This window comes from Centrocercus urophasianus, unplaced genomic scaffold, assembly GCF_019232065.1.
Source record: "Centrocercus urophasianus isolate 14NV4802_14NV808 unplaced genomic scaffold, USGS_Curo_1.0 seq_41, whole genome shotgun sequence".
NCBI lineage: Eukaryota > Metazoa > Chordata > Aves > Galliformes > Phasianidae > Centrocercus > Centrocercus urophasianus.
This window is the reverse complement of record NW_024884989.1, coordinates 1362543-1383461: the sequence shown is the minus strand read 5'-3', so window position 1 is coordinate 1383461 and position 20919 is coordinate 1362543. Positions and strand designations below refer to the sequence as shown.

The 20919-nt window shown below is 49.7% G+C and overlaps 1 protein-coding gene across 1 annotated transcript in view; it reads left to right on the top strand.

Moving 5' to 3' along the window:
- Window positions 1-65: 65 nt before the first annotated feature.
- Window positions 66-20919, top strand: part of SHISA6 (shisa family member 6) — a 213494-nt gene continuing 192640 nt past the window's right edge. Inside the window, exons 1-2 of the mRNA XM_042833341.1 lie at window positions 66-742; window positions 12977-13137. Coding sequence (XP_042689275.1) covers window positions 66-742; window positions 12977-13137 — 838 coding nt within the window. The remainder of the gene's footprint in view (window positions 743-12976; window positions 13138-20919) is intronic.

The window sequence follows — 20919 nt, the reverse complement described above, 5'->3', positions numbered from 1 at the left end:
CCGCGCCGCCGCCCGCCGCCCCCCACCCCGCGCCGGCCGCCCCGCGGCCCCCGCCTCGCCCCGCTATGGGGCCGCGGCACCTGCTGCTGCCGCTGCTCCTGCTCTCCTTGCAGCTCCTGGCCCTGCTGCCGGCCGCGCAGGCGGCCGGGCCCCCCCGCGCCAAGGGCAACCGGACCCAGGTGGCGGCGGCTCCGCGGCGGACCCCCAAGCCGGGCAAGGAGCTCCTGAACCAGACGCTGGCGGGCCCGGGGGCGGCCGCCCCCACGGCGCTGCCCGGGCGAGGGAAGGGCGCGGGGGGCGGCAAGACGCCCTCCGGAGGCGGAGGCGGCGGCGGGAGCTCGGCACCGGCGCACGAGACGTGCTGGGGGTACTACGACGTGAGCGGACAGTGGGACAAGGAGTTCGAGTGCAACAACAGCCTTACGGGCTTCCGCTACTGCTGCGGCACCTGCTTCTACCGCTTCTGCTGCAACAAGCGCGCCGAGAAGCTCAACCAGAGCCTGTGCCGCAACTACAAGAGCCCCGAGTGGGCCCACCCCACCACAGCCAGCGGCGCGCTGCCCGCCGACGGCAGCAACGGCGCCGACGGGGACGCCAACAAGTACGACCCAGACAAGGACAGCACCAACGCCACCGTCTACATCTCGTGCGGGGCCATCGCCTTTGTGCTCATCGCCGGTGTCTTTGCTAAGGTGGCCTACGACAAGGCGCGGCGCCCGCCGCGGGAGATGAACATACACAGGTGCGATCCTCCCCCTTTGGTCTAGGGACACCCCGCTGTCTGAAGTTCCCCCGTTGCTCTGATTGCCTGATGAGCTTTCCCTTTGCGTTTCTGTCCAAGGGTTCCCCCAGCGCACTTCCCATCCCAAGAGTCCTCCTTTCAGCCAGCCATCCAAGGGCCGGTCAAAGAGTTTCCTCTTTGCACAACCTGTCCAAACATTTCCCTTTTCAACTGGCTGCCCAGATGTTCCCCTTTTTGCACCATCTGTCCAGAGGTTCCCCCGCTGCACTCCTGTTCAGGGGGCTGCCGTGTGAACTACCCGTCTAAGGTTTTGCTTTAAGTGTCTGGATGAGTTTCCTCTTTGCAGCACCCTTCCAGGCATTTCTTCTTTACACTGGCTACGAGCTTCTCTTTTGCACCAAGAGTCCAAATGATCTTCCACCGCACAACCACTCTGAGAGATCCTCCCCTTGAACCACTCACCCAAAGGTTTTCACCTTTGCGTCCAAGAATTCCATTCTTGCAGCACCCATCAAACGATTTTAAATTTCACCACCCATCCAAAGGTTCCCCCCTTGCACTGTTTCTCCAGGGACGACACTGCCCCTTGTAACACCCCCTTTCTGCTCCCCGGCCCGGTGCCCAACTCAGCCCTTCCCCTTCCCTGCGCTGCACCCCGCGCATGGGGCAGGTGAGGCCGTGCTTTCAGCACCACGGTGGCGGACAGCTCCGGGCTCTGCGCAGCGCGGACCCCCAGGATTCGCAGCCGGCCTGGAGCGACCGAGGCCAGGAAGCAGCCAGAAGTTTAAAAAGTGCTTTGTGTCCTGCAGGCAGGTGTCCTTGCCTTATAATCCTGAGGGGTATTAGAGAAAGCAACTTTGGTTTCCTTTGCTTTCCTTTTTTTTTTTTTCTCTCTCTCTTTTCTCTTCTAAATCCAGATAACTGAGGCTCGTAGTCCTTGCTGGCTGCATGCTAGGGAGGCAGTTTGAAATCCTTGTCTCAGTGGTTTTACACATTGCTGTTTTAACGAGAAAGCACTACTGATGTGTCAAAGGGAATCCTGTTTAAAAGCAAAAGCTCAGGCTTCCATAATGCTCCTCCTTTGAATAAATGCCTGTACACTCTCAGATCATGTTTATATTTGGTGGAAAAGTCCCTTCAAATTATGTGTGCTGGGAATGGAAGAGGTTCCCATTCTGAACATAGAAATAGCTCCATAGCGAGGAGCTTCTTTATAAGAACAGCTGTGAGCACATGAGTGGGAGAAGCTCTTACATCTTCCAGATACTTCACAGAAGTTATTTTAATGAAGAAATTTTAATCAATACCAGTAAAACCCTAGACAGCATTTTTGAAGTTGAACTTCAAATGCGGTCGACCGAGTCTGGGGGGGAAGAGTTTTATCTTTTTACACAGGAAAAAAGGTGAATGACGCAGTTTTTATTTATTTGGGATGATGTGCTTTATTTAGACTCCTTCCTACATAAGACTACACGCACAGAAGTGCTGGCTGGTGTCAAGTGCCATTTCTTCAATGAGGCCAAGAAGTAATGCTGCTTTACGGTTGCTGAGGGTCGGTCCCACGCATTCCATTGCAAAGCCCATCTCTGCAAGAAAATAACTTTGAGGTGTTAGCAATATTGTGGTATCTCTTAGGTCACTTGTGTCTGTCCAGTGGAGAGTCCTGGAAGCAGCTTAGTCAGGAAATAGGCTCTTTGTAACATTTCCCAAGCTAAGGGCTAGTTCCCAACAGCCCAGCTCGTTTGGCTTCAAGGCAGCTGAATTTGGAAAGCTGACTTGGCTGTCCATGTGTTACTTTTGCTGTAGCTCCAGAGCGTTACAGTGCTGGATCCTACACCCTTTGAAATCAGAGACAGTGTTGCCAGACTTGTCTGAATTATTCCTGATGTTTTCATTTCTTTGATGCTTGCTTTTCTTTATTTAGATAAGTTCTGGTGAAATGATTCACCTGTGTGTAGAAGTATGAATGGCAGATTGAGTGCTTGGAAAGCTTGACTTTCGGTGCATTTTAAGGGATTGATTGACTTCTATAATATGGTAGCTGGTAAAAGATTATACCTTTCAGAGCTCTGTTACCTGAACTTGATCAACACTGCACGATGGTTTAAATATTATGAAGTGCATCTCCAGCAGACAGGATCTGCATCTGTCTGAGGAATTGTGCTATCTGCGCTCTAAGCAGAATGTAAATATGTGGAGTGGGGTGGTTTGTCTTTGTTTGCCTCAGAGAACTGCTGCTGAGTAACAGGGAGGGAGCAGGATGTAGTCAGATATTTATATCTATTTGAAGCGGTGTCAATGGGAGTTAAGTGTAACATCAGAAAAATTCACTGTAGTAATGGCACGTGTGCTAAATCTCCGCGTGCACCTCGCCAAAAGCTGCGGAGAAAGAGCACCAGTTCCAACACTGCTGTCCTCGAAACAAGCCATCGTGAGTGGTATCCTGCACCCAGGGAGCACCGAGCCATCTCCCTGCACGTCAGTGTGAGCAAGATCCTGCTTTAGAACGTATGCCCTCATCAGCGGTCTGTTAGCAGCACTGTGTGTAGATGCTGTTGCTCTGCTACCTTCTCATCCAGCTCTTACAGAAAATCCTTATTAACTCGGTTAGAAGCAACGTTTTGATGGAGGGCGGGCTCGTTTTCTGCCTTTTCATAGAAAGGAGGGTTTACAAATTCACAGGAGAGCTGTCACTCTCATGTGAAATGAAAGGCTGACTGTGCTCTGCGATATGCGTGTGCATTTCAGAGCTGAAAATGGGGGCTTGTTTTCAAGCATCACCACACACCTTTCAAGCAGAAGCACTGCTGTGATGCTGGGCTGAGCAGAGCCAGTAGCTGGTGCTTGGGTTCGTTTACGAGAGCAGTAAGTGGAAGTGCTTTGAAAAACAGGAGCTCAAATATTCATATTCTACAAAAAGCACTTGTAATATTTTATACCCAGCTGATTTTGTAATGATTAGAAGATTTTTCAGCCCGGCTGAACGTGGATGCTTCTTGCTTGGATCTTGGTCTGGAGTTACGCAGGCAGAACTGATGCATGCTGGGCTCCAGGTAGAGATGGGCTGATTTCTGAGAGTCACACCTAGCAGCGTTTCGCCCGTGCTTTCAACTGATTGCTTTTGTGATTTCATTTCGGTTTGTTTTCATCAGTTTGCTCAAGCGTTTCTTAAGTGAGCTGAGTGTTTGCTTTATTCTCAGCACAAAAAGGAGTTAGAGAATCTTTGGCAGCAAAGGAGGGATAACAGCTATTTGTTTTCAAAGCTGGTTATGTTCTTCAGCAGCGAGGAGGGGTGACCCGGAATATTTTCCGCCGGTGCTCACGACCCTAAATCCCCGTGCCACAGTCCATAAATAATTCACTGCTCGTAGTATCACTCCGTGACCCCTATTTAGCTCTCAGCAGCGGGAACCGTCGCACTCACTGCTCAGTTAGGGATGCACAAATTAGAAAGCTGCTTATAGTTTGCAGCTCGGGTTGGAAATGCTGCCTCTCGCTTGCTGCACGGGCAGCCGGAGCCTTTGCTCATCACCATGGAGCGGTGGTGGCATGGGCGGCCCCGGGGCAGCGGTGGGAGCCCAGCTGTTCTCGCCAAGCTGTGAGAAGCAGCGCCGGGATTTTTCCCAGCAGATGAGCCGTGTGCTCTGCTAAAAGGCTCCGTCCAAGCACGGCGTGTGTGCCGCTGAATGTTTTGGCTGTTGGGAGGGAGGAGGGACACAGGTGCCTTCTGCTTGGGTGCCCCGCCGCCGGGGCGGCTTTGTGCTGTGAAGAGGGATGGTGTTTGTGCTCCTCTTCAGTCCCTGCCCGCGCATCCTCTGCTCTGTGAATAACAACAGGGATGTCTTTATTAATGAACATCCTTTTCCCAAGTAGGGCCCCGGTGAAACTGATCCGTTCCTTACCATTCTCTGAATTTCCACAGGAACTGGAGGCAGCGGAGCTGTTTGCCCACAGCTGCGTGCACTGCTCTGCACTGTGCTGGCTTGAAGCGCGGGTGGTTTCCCCTTCCTTCAGGCTGCACTCAGCACATCTCCTGCACCCCATGGCTGCTGGGGGGCTCACAGGAGGGCAGCTGGTTTCAGCTCTCTGAACCGAGGCGTGGGTCACCACCACCCACCCCCTGATGTGGTTATGTGAGCCATGATCCCAGCCGGCTCATTCAGCTCTTCTCTCTGCTGCTGTGCATTGCTTGGGCCAAACAGTCCAACTTTATAACTCTCCAGCACACACCTGGCCATGGGATCCATGCAGAAAATTTTCTTTCTCAGGTTTCACCATCGTTTTCTTTCTCTTTCTGCTGTTTTTTTTTTTATGCTCTGCTTATTTTTACTCCACTCTGTCTCATTCACCCAACACTCGCATGCCTTTCAGCTGCTCCTTGCCCTGCTTCCTATCACTATCCCTGGTGGCTTCTGAGTGTTGTGTTGCCTCAGATCATTTGCCCATTAGTTGGTTCTTCGGCCTCCCACCAACACAGCTCCAGACTCCCAGTCCAGGAGAGTCCTGAGCCCTGTCCTGCTTTGCTTGATGAATCTCCCACTCCCAGCTGGCCCAGCTATAGCAGGGTGTGTGTCTGTGTGCATACACCAGGACAAATCTGCTTCAATTCCACATCCTGGGCTCAGTCTGAAGCTCTGATCCCAGTTTGGTTTTTGGGGTTTTTGCTGTGCTTCCCACTCAATCTGTTTTGTGCAACCTCTGCACAGATTCTGGCTGCTCCTCAGTCTTCTCCTTTCTTTTTGAACTTCTCCCAGTAAAAGGCAGCACACACAAACTGCGCTCCCTCCACTAAATCCTTTCAGTGTCTCCGCTTGCACACATTTGGTATTTTTCTGCTTTCTAATTAACTTGCTCTGTTAGCAACCCTCCATCACAAAGGTGTCAAGGGATTCCAGCCCAGCTCTGAACTTCTGTTTTCTTTTCGCCTTATATCCTTAACTACCAGTTGATCTCTGTGCCTTTGGAGATCAGAAGCTTTTTAAAACTTCTGTTTCACATAAGAAGATCTGAACCTTATCAGGAAAACAAGATCGTGGTGTTTTTATGCCTGCCTTTGCCCCTACTCACATGGGCAATCTGTGTTTCCTTAGATCTGGGTGCTCTGTATTGTGCAGAGGTCTCAAACGTCTCATTACCCGGGCAGATAAGCCTAGAACTCTTTCACAACAAATAATTTGTTGTAGTTTAGCCCTTGCCCGATCTCCTTTGTTGCAACAATAGGGCTCTTTGGAGAAAGTAGATTTTGCATCAGTTAGTGTAAAGCACTGTAATTATACCTGCAGCATAGGCTTTGGTGCAAAAGGTACCTTGTGCATGAGTCTGCTTCTGTGTGCAGCTCACCCACGTGCTTTACAAAGTAATTCGTATCCACCAACTGCTCTCGCTGGCTTTGTGCACTGAGGCACACGAGCACAAAGCCATGCACTGCACGCTGGAAAGCTGCACCAGCCGAGCTCCGAGCGCAACCCCTGCGGCTTTTCACGCTTCTGAAGGACCTGCTTTTCCTAATTCTTCCTCTTTCCCCAACCAGGACGAAGGCTCGTTGCCTCTCCGGTACTCCCGTGCTCTCCATACTCCCTGCCCCGCTCCCCGTGCGCGCTGCCAGGGCTCCGGCGTACAGCAGGTGGCAGCCGGAGCGCTGCCGGCGCGCTGGGTGCGGTGCTGGGGACTCCGATGGGCTGCTGCCCTGGGCTGAGCCCGTCCCTGCTGGCCTGTCGCCTTGTTACCCTTCTGGTGCCCCATCCCTGGAGGTGCCCGAGGCCATGGATGGGCCGCGGGCAGCCTGAGCTGACAGCCAGCACGCAGCACAGGGGGTGGAAGGCTTTAAGGTCCCTTCCAAGCCAACCACGCTGTGGTTCTGCTCAGGATAATTTTGCTGGCAAGCATCACTTGAGAAGCTTTAGCTTTTACTTTCTGAGGAAGAAATCATTGCGTGGAAATCTCCTTCTCTTTGGATGCGATGTGCTGCTTTCCAAAGATATTCATGTTTCCCACTGTTCAGTGATTTTAGCAAGTTCCTTTCCCACGTCACAGCAAGAATTAGAGACTTAATCAGTGTGTATATGAGGTATGTAAACTGCTTGAGTCTGAGCCTGAGCACTGCTGGCAATTTGTAGAACCATAGAAGCTCAGAATGGCTCAGGTTGGAGGAGACCTTTGAGATCATGTAGTTCTTGCCATGGGCAGGGTTGCCCACTGGACCATACTGCCCATCCAACCTGGCCTTGAATGCTCCAGCAATGGGGCACCCATAACCTCTCTGGGCAACCAATTCCAATGCCTCAGCACCCTCTGAGTAAAACATTTCTTCCTGAAAGAAGACTGTCCTCTATTGTCTTTGATATAAAGAACCTGTCCCAAAGATAAGAACTTGGTTTTCCTGAGGTTGATTCCACTGCACCTTAATGTGTTGAGCTCATAGTGCAATTTGTTTTCTTGTTTTGGTACAACTCCTATAATGCCACGTCTGCTTCAGCTGAAATGTGAGTTCCACATACATACATCCATACCTATAGGATAGTTATGCCACCTGTGTGCTTGTTTTATTTATCTTCACTAGGAATGGTGGTTTAGGAACATTTCCAGCCTCATTCTGTAGCAGTCTTGGCTAAGGATCCCTCAGTATGCCCATAGTTTTCAGTGAAATCTGTTCTTAAAGCTGCACTAAATTCCAGGAGCTTCATAGGTAATTCTTTCTTTGATGACATCTGACCTTTCCTTGTAGCGTTTATTTTCAAGAAAGAAAATTTCCTCAGTTTTGCTGGCTGTGGGAACACAGTTGCTTCATGCTTAGAAGGGTGTCCTCACGCTTAGTCCCTTTTCCTTTTTAGCTCCACGTGTGCAGTCACCCATTCCCATGCACACACACACACACGTGCATCCTCAGGCACCCCGGTGTGTCCCTCAGGTTACTGCAGCGACCATTTCCAGAGCTGCTCCTCCCCAGAAACCCAGCTCTGAAGTTGCAGACGTTTCATATTTCTCACTGCAGGATCGTTACCTTTTTTGGTGGTTGGGTGCCTCCAGCTGCTGCCCAGCCCCTGCACCTTCAGAACAGTGTCTGCTGTGGGAGAATCACATCCAGCCCCATGCTTCTGGTGCTGAGAGCAGAGCTCTCCTGTCCCTTGGGGTGAGCTGGTTCAGTGCTGGATAAATCACCTCTCACGGCCGAACTGCCTTTCTGTCTGGTTAGTAGGAGGGCATAGGGGAGTCTTTAACCTCACTCTTTTTTTTTAAGGACTTGTAGTGAAATCCTGGCCGTGCTGAAGTCAGTTGGAGTTGTGCCACAGGCTCCATCAGTGCTATGCTATTAGCAGGCTTTTAGCTCAGGCAGACGCTGCTCTTTTGATTGTGCTCTGCCAGATCCATTTGGTCATTCTTTTTCTATTCTTCCCCAAACTCACAGGGACTTTGGAACAGGCCTTTCTGTTTTCTAACACTCCCCTCCTTACCCCACACATGAGGAAGTCAGATCCCCACGAGCTGGGACTCTCAGAAGGTACTACTGCAGTGAATTTGTGTGTTCTCTGTCCCTGTTTGATTTCGTGCAGACATCCTGCCTTTTGGAGTGCCAGCTCTGTCTGGTGCCTGCCAGAGCTCATTGCAGTGGCAAATGCCAGTGTATGTGGCAAACTCACTTCTTAAAATACGCATTCCTCGCTGTTTCAGCTTTTTACTTCTCCCTGACTACCCAGGATCCGTTGATTTTTATTTTTTATTTTTTTATTTTTTTTATCTCTACCCTGAAAGGAGAGGGTTATACATGGACTGGAGACATCCCATTAAAAACAGTCCTTCCCTTTTGCCCGTATGGTCTTTGTCAGCCCTGGGATGCTGATGTTCTGTATTACTATAGATATATCCTATGGAAAGCTGTCAAGCACACAGGGATAGCAGGGATATGCTTATCTGAGTGCAGCATCCTTGGCTGGTGGAGGGGGCACTGGGCTGGTGCTGTGGTTTGTGGTGATCCCAGCCACATCTCAAGCTGAGAGACCACGATGGGATCAGTGCTATAGGGTCCTGAAGGATCAGCTTCCTGATGAGAATTCTCTCTGCTGTGTTTTGAGCCCATTTCTTTGTGGTATCATGGGGCTGTGCCCTATGGGAGAGCTTGGTTTGGCTGCACAGCCTTCTCAGAATAGCTGAAGACAGAGGCAGTTCTGGGGATCTGTAGTCAAGTCCATAGCCATGCGGGCTGCCTGCAGTGGTGGCCCATTGGGTTTTGAATATCACTGTGGATGGACACCAACAAGTAGGAAACCTGTCTCAGTCTTCTGTCACCCTAAGTGCAAAACATTGTTTTCCTGTGCATAAATAGAATGTCCTGTGTTGAAATTTGTGCCCGTTACCTCTTGTCCTGTCGCTGGTCACCACTGTGCTCCCTTCAGGCATCGGTGCACACCGAGGAAATCCTGTAGAGCTTTCTCCCAGCTGAGCCCCAGCTCGCTCAGCCTCTCCTCCATACACAGTGCTTTAAGCCCCAAATCACTGCAGTGACCCTTCACTCACAGGGAGCCCAGCACTGCACGCAGCCCACAGGGAGCTCTGATCAGCACTGAGCAGAGAGGAAGGCTCACATCCCTTATCCTGCAGAACCTTTACTGGTTATTTACTGCCTTACTGAACATAGAGGCTCCTCCAACCCCTCCCTCATGCTGAGACCAAGATTGAAGCCCAGCTGATCATGCCCTACCTGTCCTTCATTGTGGTTTGTTCCTCTGTGTTTCCCCGTTTTATCATCCTCTGCTCACTTTCTCGTTGTTCTGTTCTGGTTTTCTGTCACCCCTTGCTGTTTCCTCTCTCCCACCTTGCATCACCCTTGAGTCGTCTCCTTACCAAATTCTGTTGGTTGCATCTTTTGGCACCAGAGTCCTATCTAACAGCCAGCCTTGCCACTCTCCTGCTTCCATCTCATTCGTCCCGTTGTATTTACAACAAGCCTTTTTCTTCTCCTCTTCTAAAATGGTCACAACTACTTCTTCACCCCGTTTTCGTCCCACTGCGATCCTTTCCAAGGAGCTCGCTTGGGCTACTCCTTGGAGTTAGGTGACACCTTCCCTGCCACCATACCCACTACCTGGGACACCCTGTCATCATCATAGCTCTGCTCCCACACTGCCAATCCACCCCGATGTCAGTACGCCTGTTTTGGCTTTACCTGGAAAGAAGCATTGCTGCTCTCACTTAAATGACGTGAATGGAAATGCTGTCAGAAATGCTTATCTGGGGATGTGATGGTGCAGCTACGCAGCTCTGGCTGCTCCCTCTGCTGCCACAGGTAGCATGTCCTGGTGAGTGAGGTTTGTTTTCCTGAGATAAGAGCTGTGTCATCGCAGAGCGACGTCTGGATTGCTTCGGCGGGGTGCAGGTGTGTAGGATGCTGTGACATCAGTGAGACTAATTGCACCTGAATGGCTGCACATGCAAGACCCAAATATTTCAAGGGAGTGTTAACCCTGCTTGAAGCTTTTTCAGTGGGTGATTAGAGTAGCTGCATCTGGAAGGCTTAACTTGACCACAGCTTTCCTCAGTGAGGTGTGATGGACCTTCCACTGGCATGGGGATCAGCCCTCTGTGCTGAGTGGAAATAAACTGGATCACACACAGCGGTGTGACCGAGTTGCCAAGGAACTGACCAGCTTGATCCAAGTTTAACTTTTCCTCCACCTGTTCTGCTGCTTCTGAGCAGGACATTTTTTTCTCCACAGACATTAAAGAAGAGGACAAAGTGAGCACTGAGGACACCCTGCTGTGTCCTGACCAGTGTGCCTGGGGTATAGGACCATTACTGGTGCTGGTGGTGGTGGTGAACAGTGGGTTCAGACCTTGCCTGTAACACAGCATGGCTCTGTCAGGGGCTGTTCACAGAGCTGAGACGTGTGGAGGGCAGCATCCTCTGGGTACAGCTTTCAGGTAGAAGGCTTTCAGTGACCAAGAGGATGGTTGGCTCCAGTCTGACCGGAATGTATTCCCAGTGATTGCTTCAGTTATTTTCACAAAGAGAAGCAAGCTGTGCTTATAGGAGGCAGGGAAGCTCTGTTCTTGGGACTATATCAGCCCCCTGTCAGGGAGGTGTAACACTAGGAAAAAGGACAGCTGTATCAGGAGAGCTGTGGTGACGAGCAGCGTGCGGTGTGAACTCATCACAGAATGTAGGTCAGAAGGGGTCTCTGGAGGTCTCTCAGCCCTTCCTGCAACTTGTTCTGTTCCCCTCGTCCTTCCGCTGTGCACCTCCAAGAGCAGTCTGGTTCTGTTTGCTCTGCTGCACCCATTAGTGGGCTGTGGATCCTCTCTTAGCTTGTCCTCATTAGATTATGAACAAGCTCAGCTCCAGGGAGAACTGGTCTGCACTCTGCCATCTCCATCCCACTGGTATCTCCTACTCCATTCCCACATCTCTGAGTTTTCTGCCCTCTCTCTGCTTTATCTTCACCTTGCATAGCCCCATCTGAGTGACCTGACCCTTTTGCCCAGGCTGTGTTATATGAAGCTAAGTGGTATTTTAGTGTTATCCGTGCTCTCATCTTTCTCTGTCCTTTGAGTGATTGCACTCTTGACACTAAGAGTCTTTCACAAGTGCTCAGAATGAGCCCAAGCTGCTATGGGCCAGTAAATAATGGTCCTAATACCATCCATAGGATTGAAAAATTATACTGTGCTTTTCTGATGGGCACCTGATGCTTAGTATTTCTTGGAGGTGTGTACTGAGGGCTCAGTTCTGCCAGCCTGCCTTCTTTAGGGAAAGCGTTGTCTCCATAGGGGCAAACTGGGTGCTGAGCTCTGTGCTCTGATGCTCCCTTTTAATCCCTACGTGTAAGTAGGTATGCACATATACGCATCGTGCACTTGGTTGCAGCCTCTGTGTCTGCTGTCTCTATAAACAGGCGATAATCAGATAAGGATCGAAAGTATTCTTATTATGCAGAGGGTGGTTGTGCACTAATGAACTCCCCCCGTGAAGCCTCTGAGGTCTTCCAGGAGTTCCTTTGGTAGTGCACATTAGTGTTGCGATTCATTATGTACAAGGATGGCAGCCTGTAAGGGAAATGATTTGGAAAATGGAACAGTCTCGGGTCCTACACTATTTCTTACATAAAAGACCAGAAATACATCGTTTAAGGAATGCTAGAGGGTATGAGCAACACCATAATCATTCTCATCAATGTGCAGTGAAGGAATTTCTCCTTTCTTGGTTCCTTGAGGTGACATTAGGCAGATTCCCTCTGCCAGGAGAAAGGAACCTTTCAAACTCCATCATTTTAAAATGCCCCTGTCCCTTACAATCCACACAAGCCACCCCCTTCCCCTTTTCCTGGCTCAAGAGATAGCTTGTGGTTACACTGGGAAAATCAGTGCATTTCACTCTATGATTGTTCCACTGTGTCTGTGATATTCACAGGGAAAAAAATCTTTGAGTCTCCACCCATCCAAGGGGAAAATGTTGGATGCTGCTGAATTCTGTGACATTTCTTTTCTTGGGGAATAGCAGTGAGACCTTAGAACCATTAAAGGAGTCTCTAATGGACAAATAGCTAACAATGGGAAACATTAACCCATGAAAATGTTTTTAGTTCTTTTCTTATGGACTGCTTTTTCTGCTCTGAGAAACCCACTTCCATCAGTGCTATGTATTGAGGTACGAGCAGGAAAAGCTATTTATGGATTTATGGATTTATGGAGAGTGGGGACTGCAAGTATGGAGAGTGGGGACTGGACTTGTTGTGTGATTCAGTCTTAGACCAACAATAGCCAAGTAAACCATAGAATCACAGAATGGCCTGGATTGAAAAGGACCACAAACATCATCTGGTTCCAAGCCCCTGCTGTGTGCAGGTCGCCAACCAGCAGCCCAGGCTGCCCAGAACCACATCCAGCCTGGCCTTGAATGCCTGCAGGGATGGGGCATCCACAGCCTCCTTGGGCAACCTGTTCCAGTGCCTCACCACCCTCTGGGGGAAAACTTCCTCCTCATATCCAACCTAAACCTCCCCTGTCTCACTTTAAAACCATTCCCCCTGTAACTTCGTGCAGCAGACATTCACACACACAAAGAATCTGAGCTTTGAAGACAGATTTTGTTGTTGTTTTGTTGGTTTTTTTTTTTTTTCTGCTTATGGTAGGAATCCAAGCACTGCGGGTTTCATACAGCGGCTCTGCAGGCGGAGATGCTGAATGCCATTCCATCCGTTTTGTGAAAATATGTTTTTTTTCCCTCTCTCTCTCTCTCCTCAGGGCTCTGGCTGACATCTTAAGGCAGCAGGGACCAATCCCAATAGCACACTGTGAAAGAGAAACTATCTCGGCCATAGATACCTCCCCCAAAGAAAACACTCCAGTCCGGACATCTTCCAAAAACCATTACACCCCTGTGCGCACCTCCAAAAGCAATGCAGGTGAGTGCTGTGTTCTGCTTTCCCTTCCGAGCTGCTTGTGCCAATGCTTTGTTAGAAGTCAGCAGGACATCACACTTGGCTACAGCAGAGTTTGAAACCTAAAATTAGGATTATAAATGGTTTTCCAAGGCGATCAGATAGAGCGGAGCAGTGCAAGGGTTCTTGGTGATGATTCTTTAAGGTTTTTGCTGAGCAGAGTAGCTATTCTCTCTGGGCGTCTTAAAAATTCTGAATCAGCGAGGTATGAATTCAGCTCGTACCAGAATGCTTGTAATAAGCTCAGAACACTGTGTATTTCCAGCCAAACACACATGCTGTAAAGCATAATTGGCCTCTCCACACGCAGCAGCTGAAAAGGAAGGCATCCACACAGTGGGGCCCATCTCTTCCATTTGGGTGAACCACAGGCGTGTGCCAACAGCACAGTGTGGGAGGTGACCCTGGTGGTGTCCAGGACAGTGGCTCGAGGTTTTCCAGTAGCACTGGCCTGGGGGTTAAGACACACAGATGTTTTTCTGGGTTCTCCTGCTGGGTAAACTCAGGCAAACCACTCTGTTCATTGCCTTGATTTCCCCGGTGGAGCAGAATGCTTGCCTCTTAGGTAAAGAAAAGGCTCTGATTTGTTTAATGCTTTACGTATTGATAATTGTCAGAACAATGCCTCGGTGGTTGCTGACCGTCTTCGTTAAGTGGGATGTGGTAGGCTTCCCATCACTTCCCATCTCTCAGCTGCAACTGGATGTGTGCCTCAAAGATATGCCCTCATTCAGTCACAAGCTATTCGGCTTCCCACAGAAGTTTCTGGATGGCATCTCCTGGCCTGTGTCACCCAGAGATCAGAGGGCTTTTGCTGATGGTCCCTTCTGGGGGAGCAGGGCTGCTCTGCGACCTGCAGGACTTGGTGTGCTCCCCTCTGTGCAGGAGGGGCTGTGGCTGGGGGCACCGACTGCTCCCATGGCCTTGTTACAGTCACTGTTGGAAGGCTTGGGCTGCACTATGCATCACCCTACAGAGACACAACCAGGTGACTGTGTTCTCTGGAAGGCTCCTTTGCTACTGGGAACAAAATAATTTCCCTGAGAAGACCGAAGGATTTCTTTTCTTTCCAGTTTTTGCTTAGAGGCCAGTGAACTCTACAATTTTTTTTTTATGCCAGGGAATTATACATGTGAAATGAGATGTTGGACTGGAGAATGGTACTTGAGCTGAATTGTCTGCAATAGGAAGGTGCTTTTGCAAGTCTGCTGGCTCATGAGAGGCTGTGTGCTTCTGCCCCAGGGAGAAACACAAGAAGCGAGGATTTATGGCCAGGGAACAGGTACAGGCTCTCCTAGAGAGCAGCTCTGACACACTGCTTGCAAGGAGGCAAACACCTTGTTTCTTCCCATTGGCTCCAGTTGTGGAGCAGGCATTGGTCAGGGAAGGTGGAGATGCAGATGGAATTCCTTGCTTCCAGCTAGATACTGGAAGCCTGAATCATGTCACATTTGTGCACTGCCAAGGCTGATAAAAGGGAAATGGGAAGGTTTGAAAGGGGGAATGGCTTACTGCAGTACTGCAATGGTGTCTTCTCTGGTGTTGACGGCTTCAATGGATGCTCTTAGGGCTTAAGAGGCACCCAAAGATGCAAGGAACAGAGAATGGGTACATCAGTGGGATGCTGGCACAAATATTCACAAATCCAGGTAGGGAGGACAGGGACTTTGCTTCCAGCCCAGCCTGCCACAGCCACTGGCAGCTGGAGGGGCCATCGATCTCATCTGCCTGGGACAGCCACTTGGACTCACTGTCCCTTTGAGCCCTGGCCAAGCTGGGAAGGGAAATCTTGCTCTTGTAGTTTGCTCAAAAAGAACTTGTTCCTGGCTCAGCTTTGTCCGTTATTAACATGTTCTCATATATCAGAGGAGACAGAGAGCTAATCACTTACAAAAGATTGTGAGCTCATAAAACAGCTATACAGTTAATGCTTTTTTATACTGTTTCATTTGCAGAATAGGGCAATGCTCCATCACAACTGTGCTTGATTACTTAGATTATTGTGTGAATCAGAAAATTGTATGAGTGAATTCTGAAATCTTTAAGGTTGGGGGAGAAGGAAAAGTTGGAGAACAAGATCGGGTTAGATCATGCTAAACTAGAAGAGAGCTGTTAAGCTGCAACATGGCAGTAAAAGAGGGCTCACTATCCATCCTTGCTTTTTGAAAATAAGATTTATTTTTTTTTTAAGAGAGAATGAGAAAAAGCTGAGAGTGGAGAGTGAGACAATAGCACACAGTAGTAGGACCCAAGTAAAGCAGTGCTCACTGGTGCTATAAATCGGCTTAAGAAGACCACAACTGTAGTGGGGTCTGAAGCATCAGCTCTGCTGGCTTTACTTTGTCTCAGGTCTCCAGAGTAAGGGAGGTTAAGCGACCAGAAAGGGCCATAGTTCTTATACATAAGCTGAGACTGAGCTTTGTATTTGTTTTGCTTGGAACTGGTGTTTCCAAACCTACAACTGAAAGAGCATCCTTAAGTCCTGCTAAATAAACCGTGGCTTCATTTTGCCATCAGCCTTGTTTGGTGTCATTGAGCAGAATGGTGGTGGGTGACAGTGACAAATTGAGGTGGCCCGTGCCCAAGGCAACAGAGTCCAAGCAAAGCAGCGTGAGCAATGCTGTGAGGGCATGGCCATGGTGCACGATGTGCTGGCACTGCCTGTTCTTGGGGCAGTTTTGGAGCAGTGCCCACCTCCCACTGCCTCCATCCATCGCAGGTGCCCAAAGCGGGGCTTAAGACCAAGGCAGATATGGAGATGAGTCCTCACTCCTCACTTAGGTGGTTTTAGAGCAATCAGAGCTCTGCAGTGGGGCGGGAGGGCTGATGTTAGGTGTGTTCTGCACTGCTTTGCTGAAATTTGAGACAGAAGAACTCAGATCTAAGTGATGCTTTTTGGAAGGGAAAGAGAGTAAGTAGGGCTCTTTGTCCTGAACGTGGGAACTATTGCCATGGGGACCATTCTCTTCTGGTAAGAATGCTGGCTTTCGAGGCTTCAGCCTGCTGCCTTACAGCTGCCACTTTCCCCAGGTGTTAATCAGAAGAAAAATGCATTTCTTCTTGCTGGTCCCATGTGCCGGTAGGGCTTCCTGCCAAAAATTCTTGCCTCTGAGAATCCAGCTGAAGTCCTTTTAGGATAGCAAGGAGTGGTTCATCTCTTCTTCCCTCCACCTTTGCTGCTGCTGACATTTCTCTTCCTGGCTTTTACACGGCGCTGCTGTTTTAGTGGTGGGAGTGTTGTGCAGATAAGGGAAGCTGAAAGCTGTGCCTACAGATTGCTTGGGTCAGAGCACACTTCTCCAGCTGTGCACCGCCTAATTAGTATGAGCTACAGTGCTGTCTGTAGACAGGAACATTCCTGCAGCCCACACAGACCTCCTGTTAGTTCCCTGTTTGCTATTGTGAGTAACAGGTAAAGTACGATGAGGCTGAGATTACAGAAGATCTATCTATAGCTGTCTATTGGCATTTTTAGTGTCGCCATCACAGTTGCACCTTTAGGGCTGTTGGAAGGAAAGCTCTGATCATGTTTCCCCAATGCTCTCTCCTTGGCCTCATTACCTCTCTTGACATCTGCTGTGAAGGTTGGTGCCATTCCTTTGTTCAGCAGATGGCTGAAACGGGTGGCATTGCTTCTGCATTGTTCACAGTCCTCTGATGTGTCAGAGAAGGTGTGGGCAGCACTGTGACAGTGATGCTGATGGCCCATAGCATTTGTGGTTGCCGTAGCATTTCAGCTTAGACCATTATTTCCAGTGCCAGTGGGTACTGGAAAGCCTTCTGAAAGATGGATGCAAGGAATTGGTTGGCTTTCATCCCAAAATGCAGTTGAGCAAAGGAACTGCAGGAGATGTCAGATTGGAGATTTCTGACTGCTTTGGTGAGTGAGCAGCCAGCGTCGGACTGACCGCCGTGCAGGCAGGCATGGGCCCTTTCTTCTCTTGCTCTCATTCTGGTTCTTCTGTACCAGCACTTCTTCATACAATGCACTTGAGAAAGGGGGATACTCAGGACCATTAGGCTGACATGGGAAGCTCTGGGGGAGAAGAATCTCTCCAAATAAGTTCAGGACAAGCATGTGCTTGCTGCCACCGTGCAGTGCTTTCAGTGATGGAGATGTCATCTACTCAAGCACAGGGCAGTTGGGTGTAACCTGTGCCCGGACTGATGCTGCTGCTCACTACCTGCAGGATCAGGAGGCTGAAAATGCAAAACTTCTTTTTTTTTTTTTTTTTGAGCTTGGAGAAGGGAGTCTGGCCTAATTTTATATTCTTTTGTTCTATTAATTCTCCGAATACCACATGACCTCACCAACAGAATATGCTGAGTTAGGTCTGAAACCAGCCCCAGACGTGCAGGTGAAGAGCTGACCTCGGGGCTAGGCTGAGATCATTTGCCAGTACAGAAAATTCACCTGCCATAGGGCTGGGGGTGCCTGCAGGTGTGAAATGCAGCCTACAGACAGGATTACAGCTTTGAATGCAGCAAACAACACAGCCTAACGCTCTGATTAGCCTGATATATCTGGGAAGGCTTTTAATAAGCCATTTGAGTCAGGATGTTCCAGAGATGTACATATTCAGAGTGCTGTTTTCAGCGGTGCCTTCCACCCAGAGGCATCCTCTGAGCTTGTTCTGCAAGTGAACGAGCTCAGGAGAGACCTTTAATCTTAATGGAAATTGTAGCTAACATCTCTAACCAAATTTAGGCAAAGCAGCACAAGGAGTGCATCCATCCCAACCATAGCACAGGACAGGAGCTGTGTGGCCAGCATGCACACCCCCATAGGGGCAATGTGAGCCGAGGCTCAGTTCTCCTCCATGTTACCCAGGTCTCATTCCGTCCACCCCTCCTCCTTCCCCATCCCTCCTCTTCCCCAGGGCTCCAGCTGCTCTCTGCTTCAGATTGCTTCCTTTATTCATTCAACGAATCCTCCAGCTTCTCCCCCAAATCCCCAGCAAGTATTTGAATTAATTTACCAAAGATCAGTGTCGAAATGTATGTCGAAGGCGTTCAAATTCCCTGCTGCTTCACAGTTTGTGTTGTCATTTACAGCTGTTCAGGGGAATACAAAGCAGGTGTAAAATGATCTCCCAGTCCCTGCAGAAGCATTTTACAGCCCCTGTGCTCCATTGTAAGAAGCTAGTTAAGGTGCAGGGGGGGAGAAGAATTAGGGAAACTGCTTGGAAAATACTCAGAGAGTTCCAGGCACAGGGTTTTTCTTTTCACTGTACTCCTAGAGAGAAGCAAACAACTCCAGAACCTCTAGGATCTGCAGAAGATGGGGCAACTCGAGGCTCCTCCATCTGCTCCACCTCCAGGCACACCTCTGTTGCGGTTATCCCCAGCCCTTCCCACAGCTTTCCCACCCAGGAAAATCCCAAATGGGTTAATGCTCTTTCTGAACAGCCAGGAAATGTCAGCTTTTTCTGTCTCAGAGCATTCTGAGTTACTCAGCATCCTGGCATTTGGGATGTCATTGCCAAAGGGAGGATCAGACCAGCAGAGAGTGGGGGTGAGGGGGTGCTGCCGGAATTGGGGCAGGGCAGCTGAGCTTGGGCACTTGGCTGCTATCCCCTTTACTGTGGGGTGCTGGGCTGTTCACCTGTATAGGAGCTGTGTTAGACTGTGTCACACAACTCAGATGTTCACTCAGTTGTGCTGGGCAGCTGAGCCCCTCCTGCCTTTTGTGGCAGTGCCAATCTCAAAAGGTGGGAAAAGGGATCACAGAGAGGCAGGCAGTGTTACTACCTTGGCTTCAAAAGAAATGCCCAAAATCTTATCCCTGGGTCATTTATGCCTCAGGACCACTGCCTCCCCACCACATGGTCCTGCTGCTGGCCATGTGCTGCTGGGTGCATGGATCCCACCACCCTGCTCTCAGTGCCTGGAGAAGTTTCTTTTGCATGCAGCTCCCCAGCACAAACCTGTCTCCTTTGGCCTTGCATCTTGGTGGTCAATGAGAGCTCTGATACCTGGTGCTGGAAAGCAAGCACCTTGCACCTAAGTATTTGGAATCTGAGAGGAGTGGCTCAGAGAGTCAGATAAGTGAGCCACAAAGCTACCTCTCATGAGCTTCATACATGGGAGATCCACCTGATTTCAAGCGGTCCTGTTAAATTGGGCACTCTTTCTTTGCTTATCTCATTTTCTGGACATCTTCTCTTCCTCCAGCTGCAGCCAGAGGTTTGAGAAATGCTACCATGGGGCTGTTCAGCTGTGGATAGCATAGGGACTTAACACACATTGCCCACCAACAGCAACAAATCCCTGCACCGTGCAGCTGCCTCCATCCTCCCCCCACCAGGCTGGGTCTGCACCCACCCCTGCCTCCAGCCATTGATTTATTCTGCTCTCCCGAGCATTCCACCAAGCTGTGAAGTTTTAGGGTAATCAGTGAAAAGGAACCTTTGGGAAAACTGCCCCACTAACAAGCCCCATGAGACAGCAGAATATCCCCACTGCAAATGTACGTTGAGGTGAGTGTATTGGAGAACGAAAAGCGACAACGTTTGCAGCATCTTGTGTCTCACTTCCAAATATTTGTGCTGACTGATGTCAGGCTTTCATGCATGAAAGCAGCTAACGAGTGACAATGTTTTAAGAAATTTTTAAAGAAGTCTTCACTGCGGAGAAAAACATGGGTAGGTGGAGTGCGTGTGTGTGTATACACACAAATAAATATAGGATCTGGGTAGTCTTGATACTCATGTGAGCCACATAGCCCTGACAGCAGCAACATCTAGAGCTGCAGGATAAATATTAGGCCCCTGGTAAAAGTGTTTTGGTGGAATTTAGCATTCGTTGGGCAGAGTGCAGTCCCAGAGCCACAAGGCCAGGCACGGCAGTGCTTATCATCCACAGCGATATCCAGAAATGCAAGGTTACTATGGGAACAGCATCCTTTTTTAAGAGAGACTAATACAAGTTGTGAGCAGGAGGGAGGATTAAGCACATAGATTTACTTTGAAACAAAGCCTCACAGGGAAACTCAGCTTGCTGAAAACAAGACAGCAGAACGCATGGGGAAGGGGGAAACTGACTGAATCAGACTTTTCTAGCGTTAATGTGGGAAGAGCATCTGGATGGCTGATCGCAGAGTCACAGAGTAACAGCACTGTAGGGGTGGCGAGCGGCCTCTAGAGATCCCCCAAAGCAGGTTCCTTACTGCAGGTCATACAGGAAGGTGTCCAGATGGGTTTGAATATCCCCAGAGAAGGATTCCACTACCTCTGTTCTGGTGTTCTGTCACCCACAGAAGCTTTTCCTCATGGTCAGATGGAGCTCCCTGGGTTCCAGTTTGTGCCCATTGCCCCTCGTCCTGTCCCTGGGCTCTGCTGAAAGGAGGCTGGCCCTATCCTTCTGATTGCTGCCCACGAGATATTGATAAGCACTGATATGATCCCCTCTCAGCTTTCTTTTCTCCAGGCCCAGCCTCTTGGTTTGAACCTGCATGCTTGCCTATTCCAGCCCCAGGTTCACAAGCAGCTCTATGGCTCCTCTGCTTCTGGGCAGAGGTATCCATGTCCTCCCTCCCTGCATGCCAACTCCATGCTGTCACATCCAGAATTTTCCAGAGTTCATTTTTGACCCCACTGGTGCCTTGCAGTTAAGTGTTCTAGTTTTCAGCTTCTCAATACTTTCCATAGGGAAAAAAAGAGAAGTAAGCCTGCTGCTGTGCCCTGTGCATCCCGCAGTGCTGCTGGGCACTGGCAAAGGGTAAAATCATTCCTGCAGCAGGTTGGC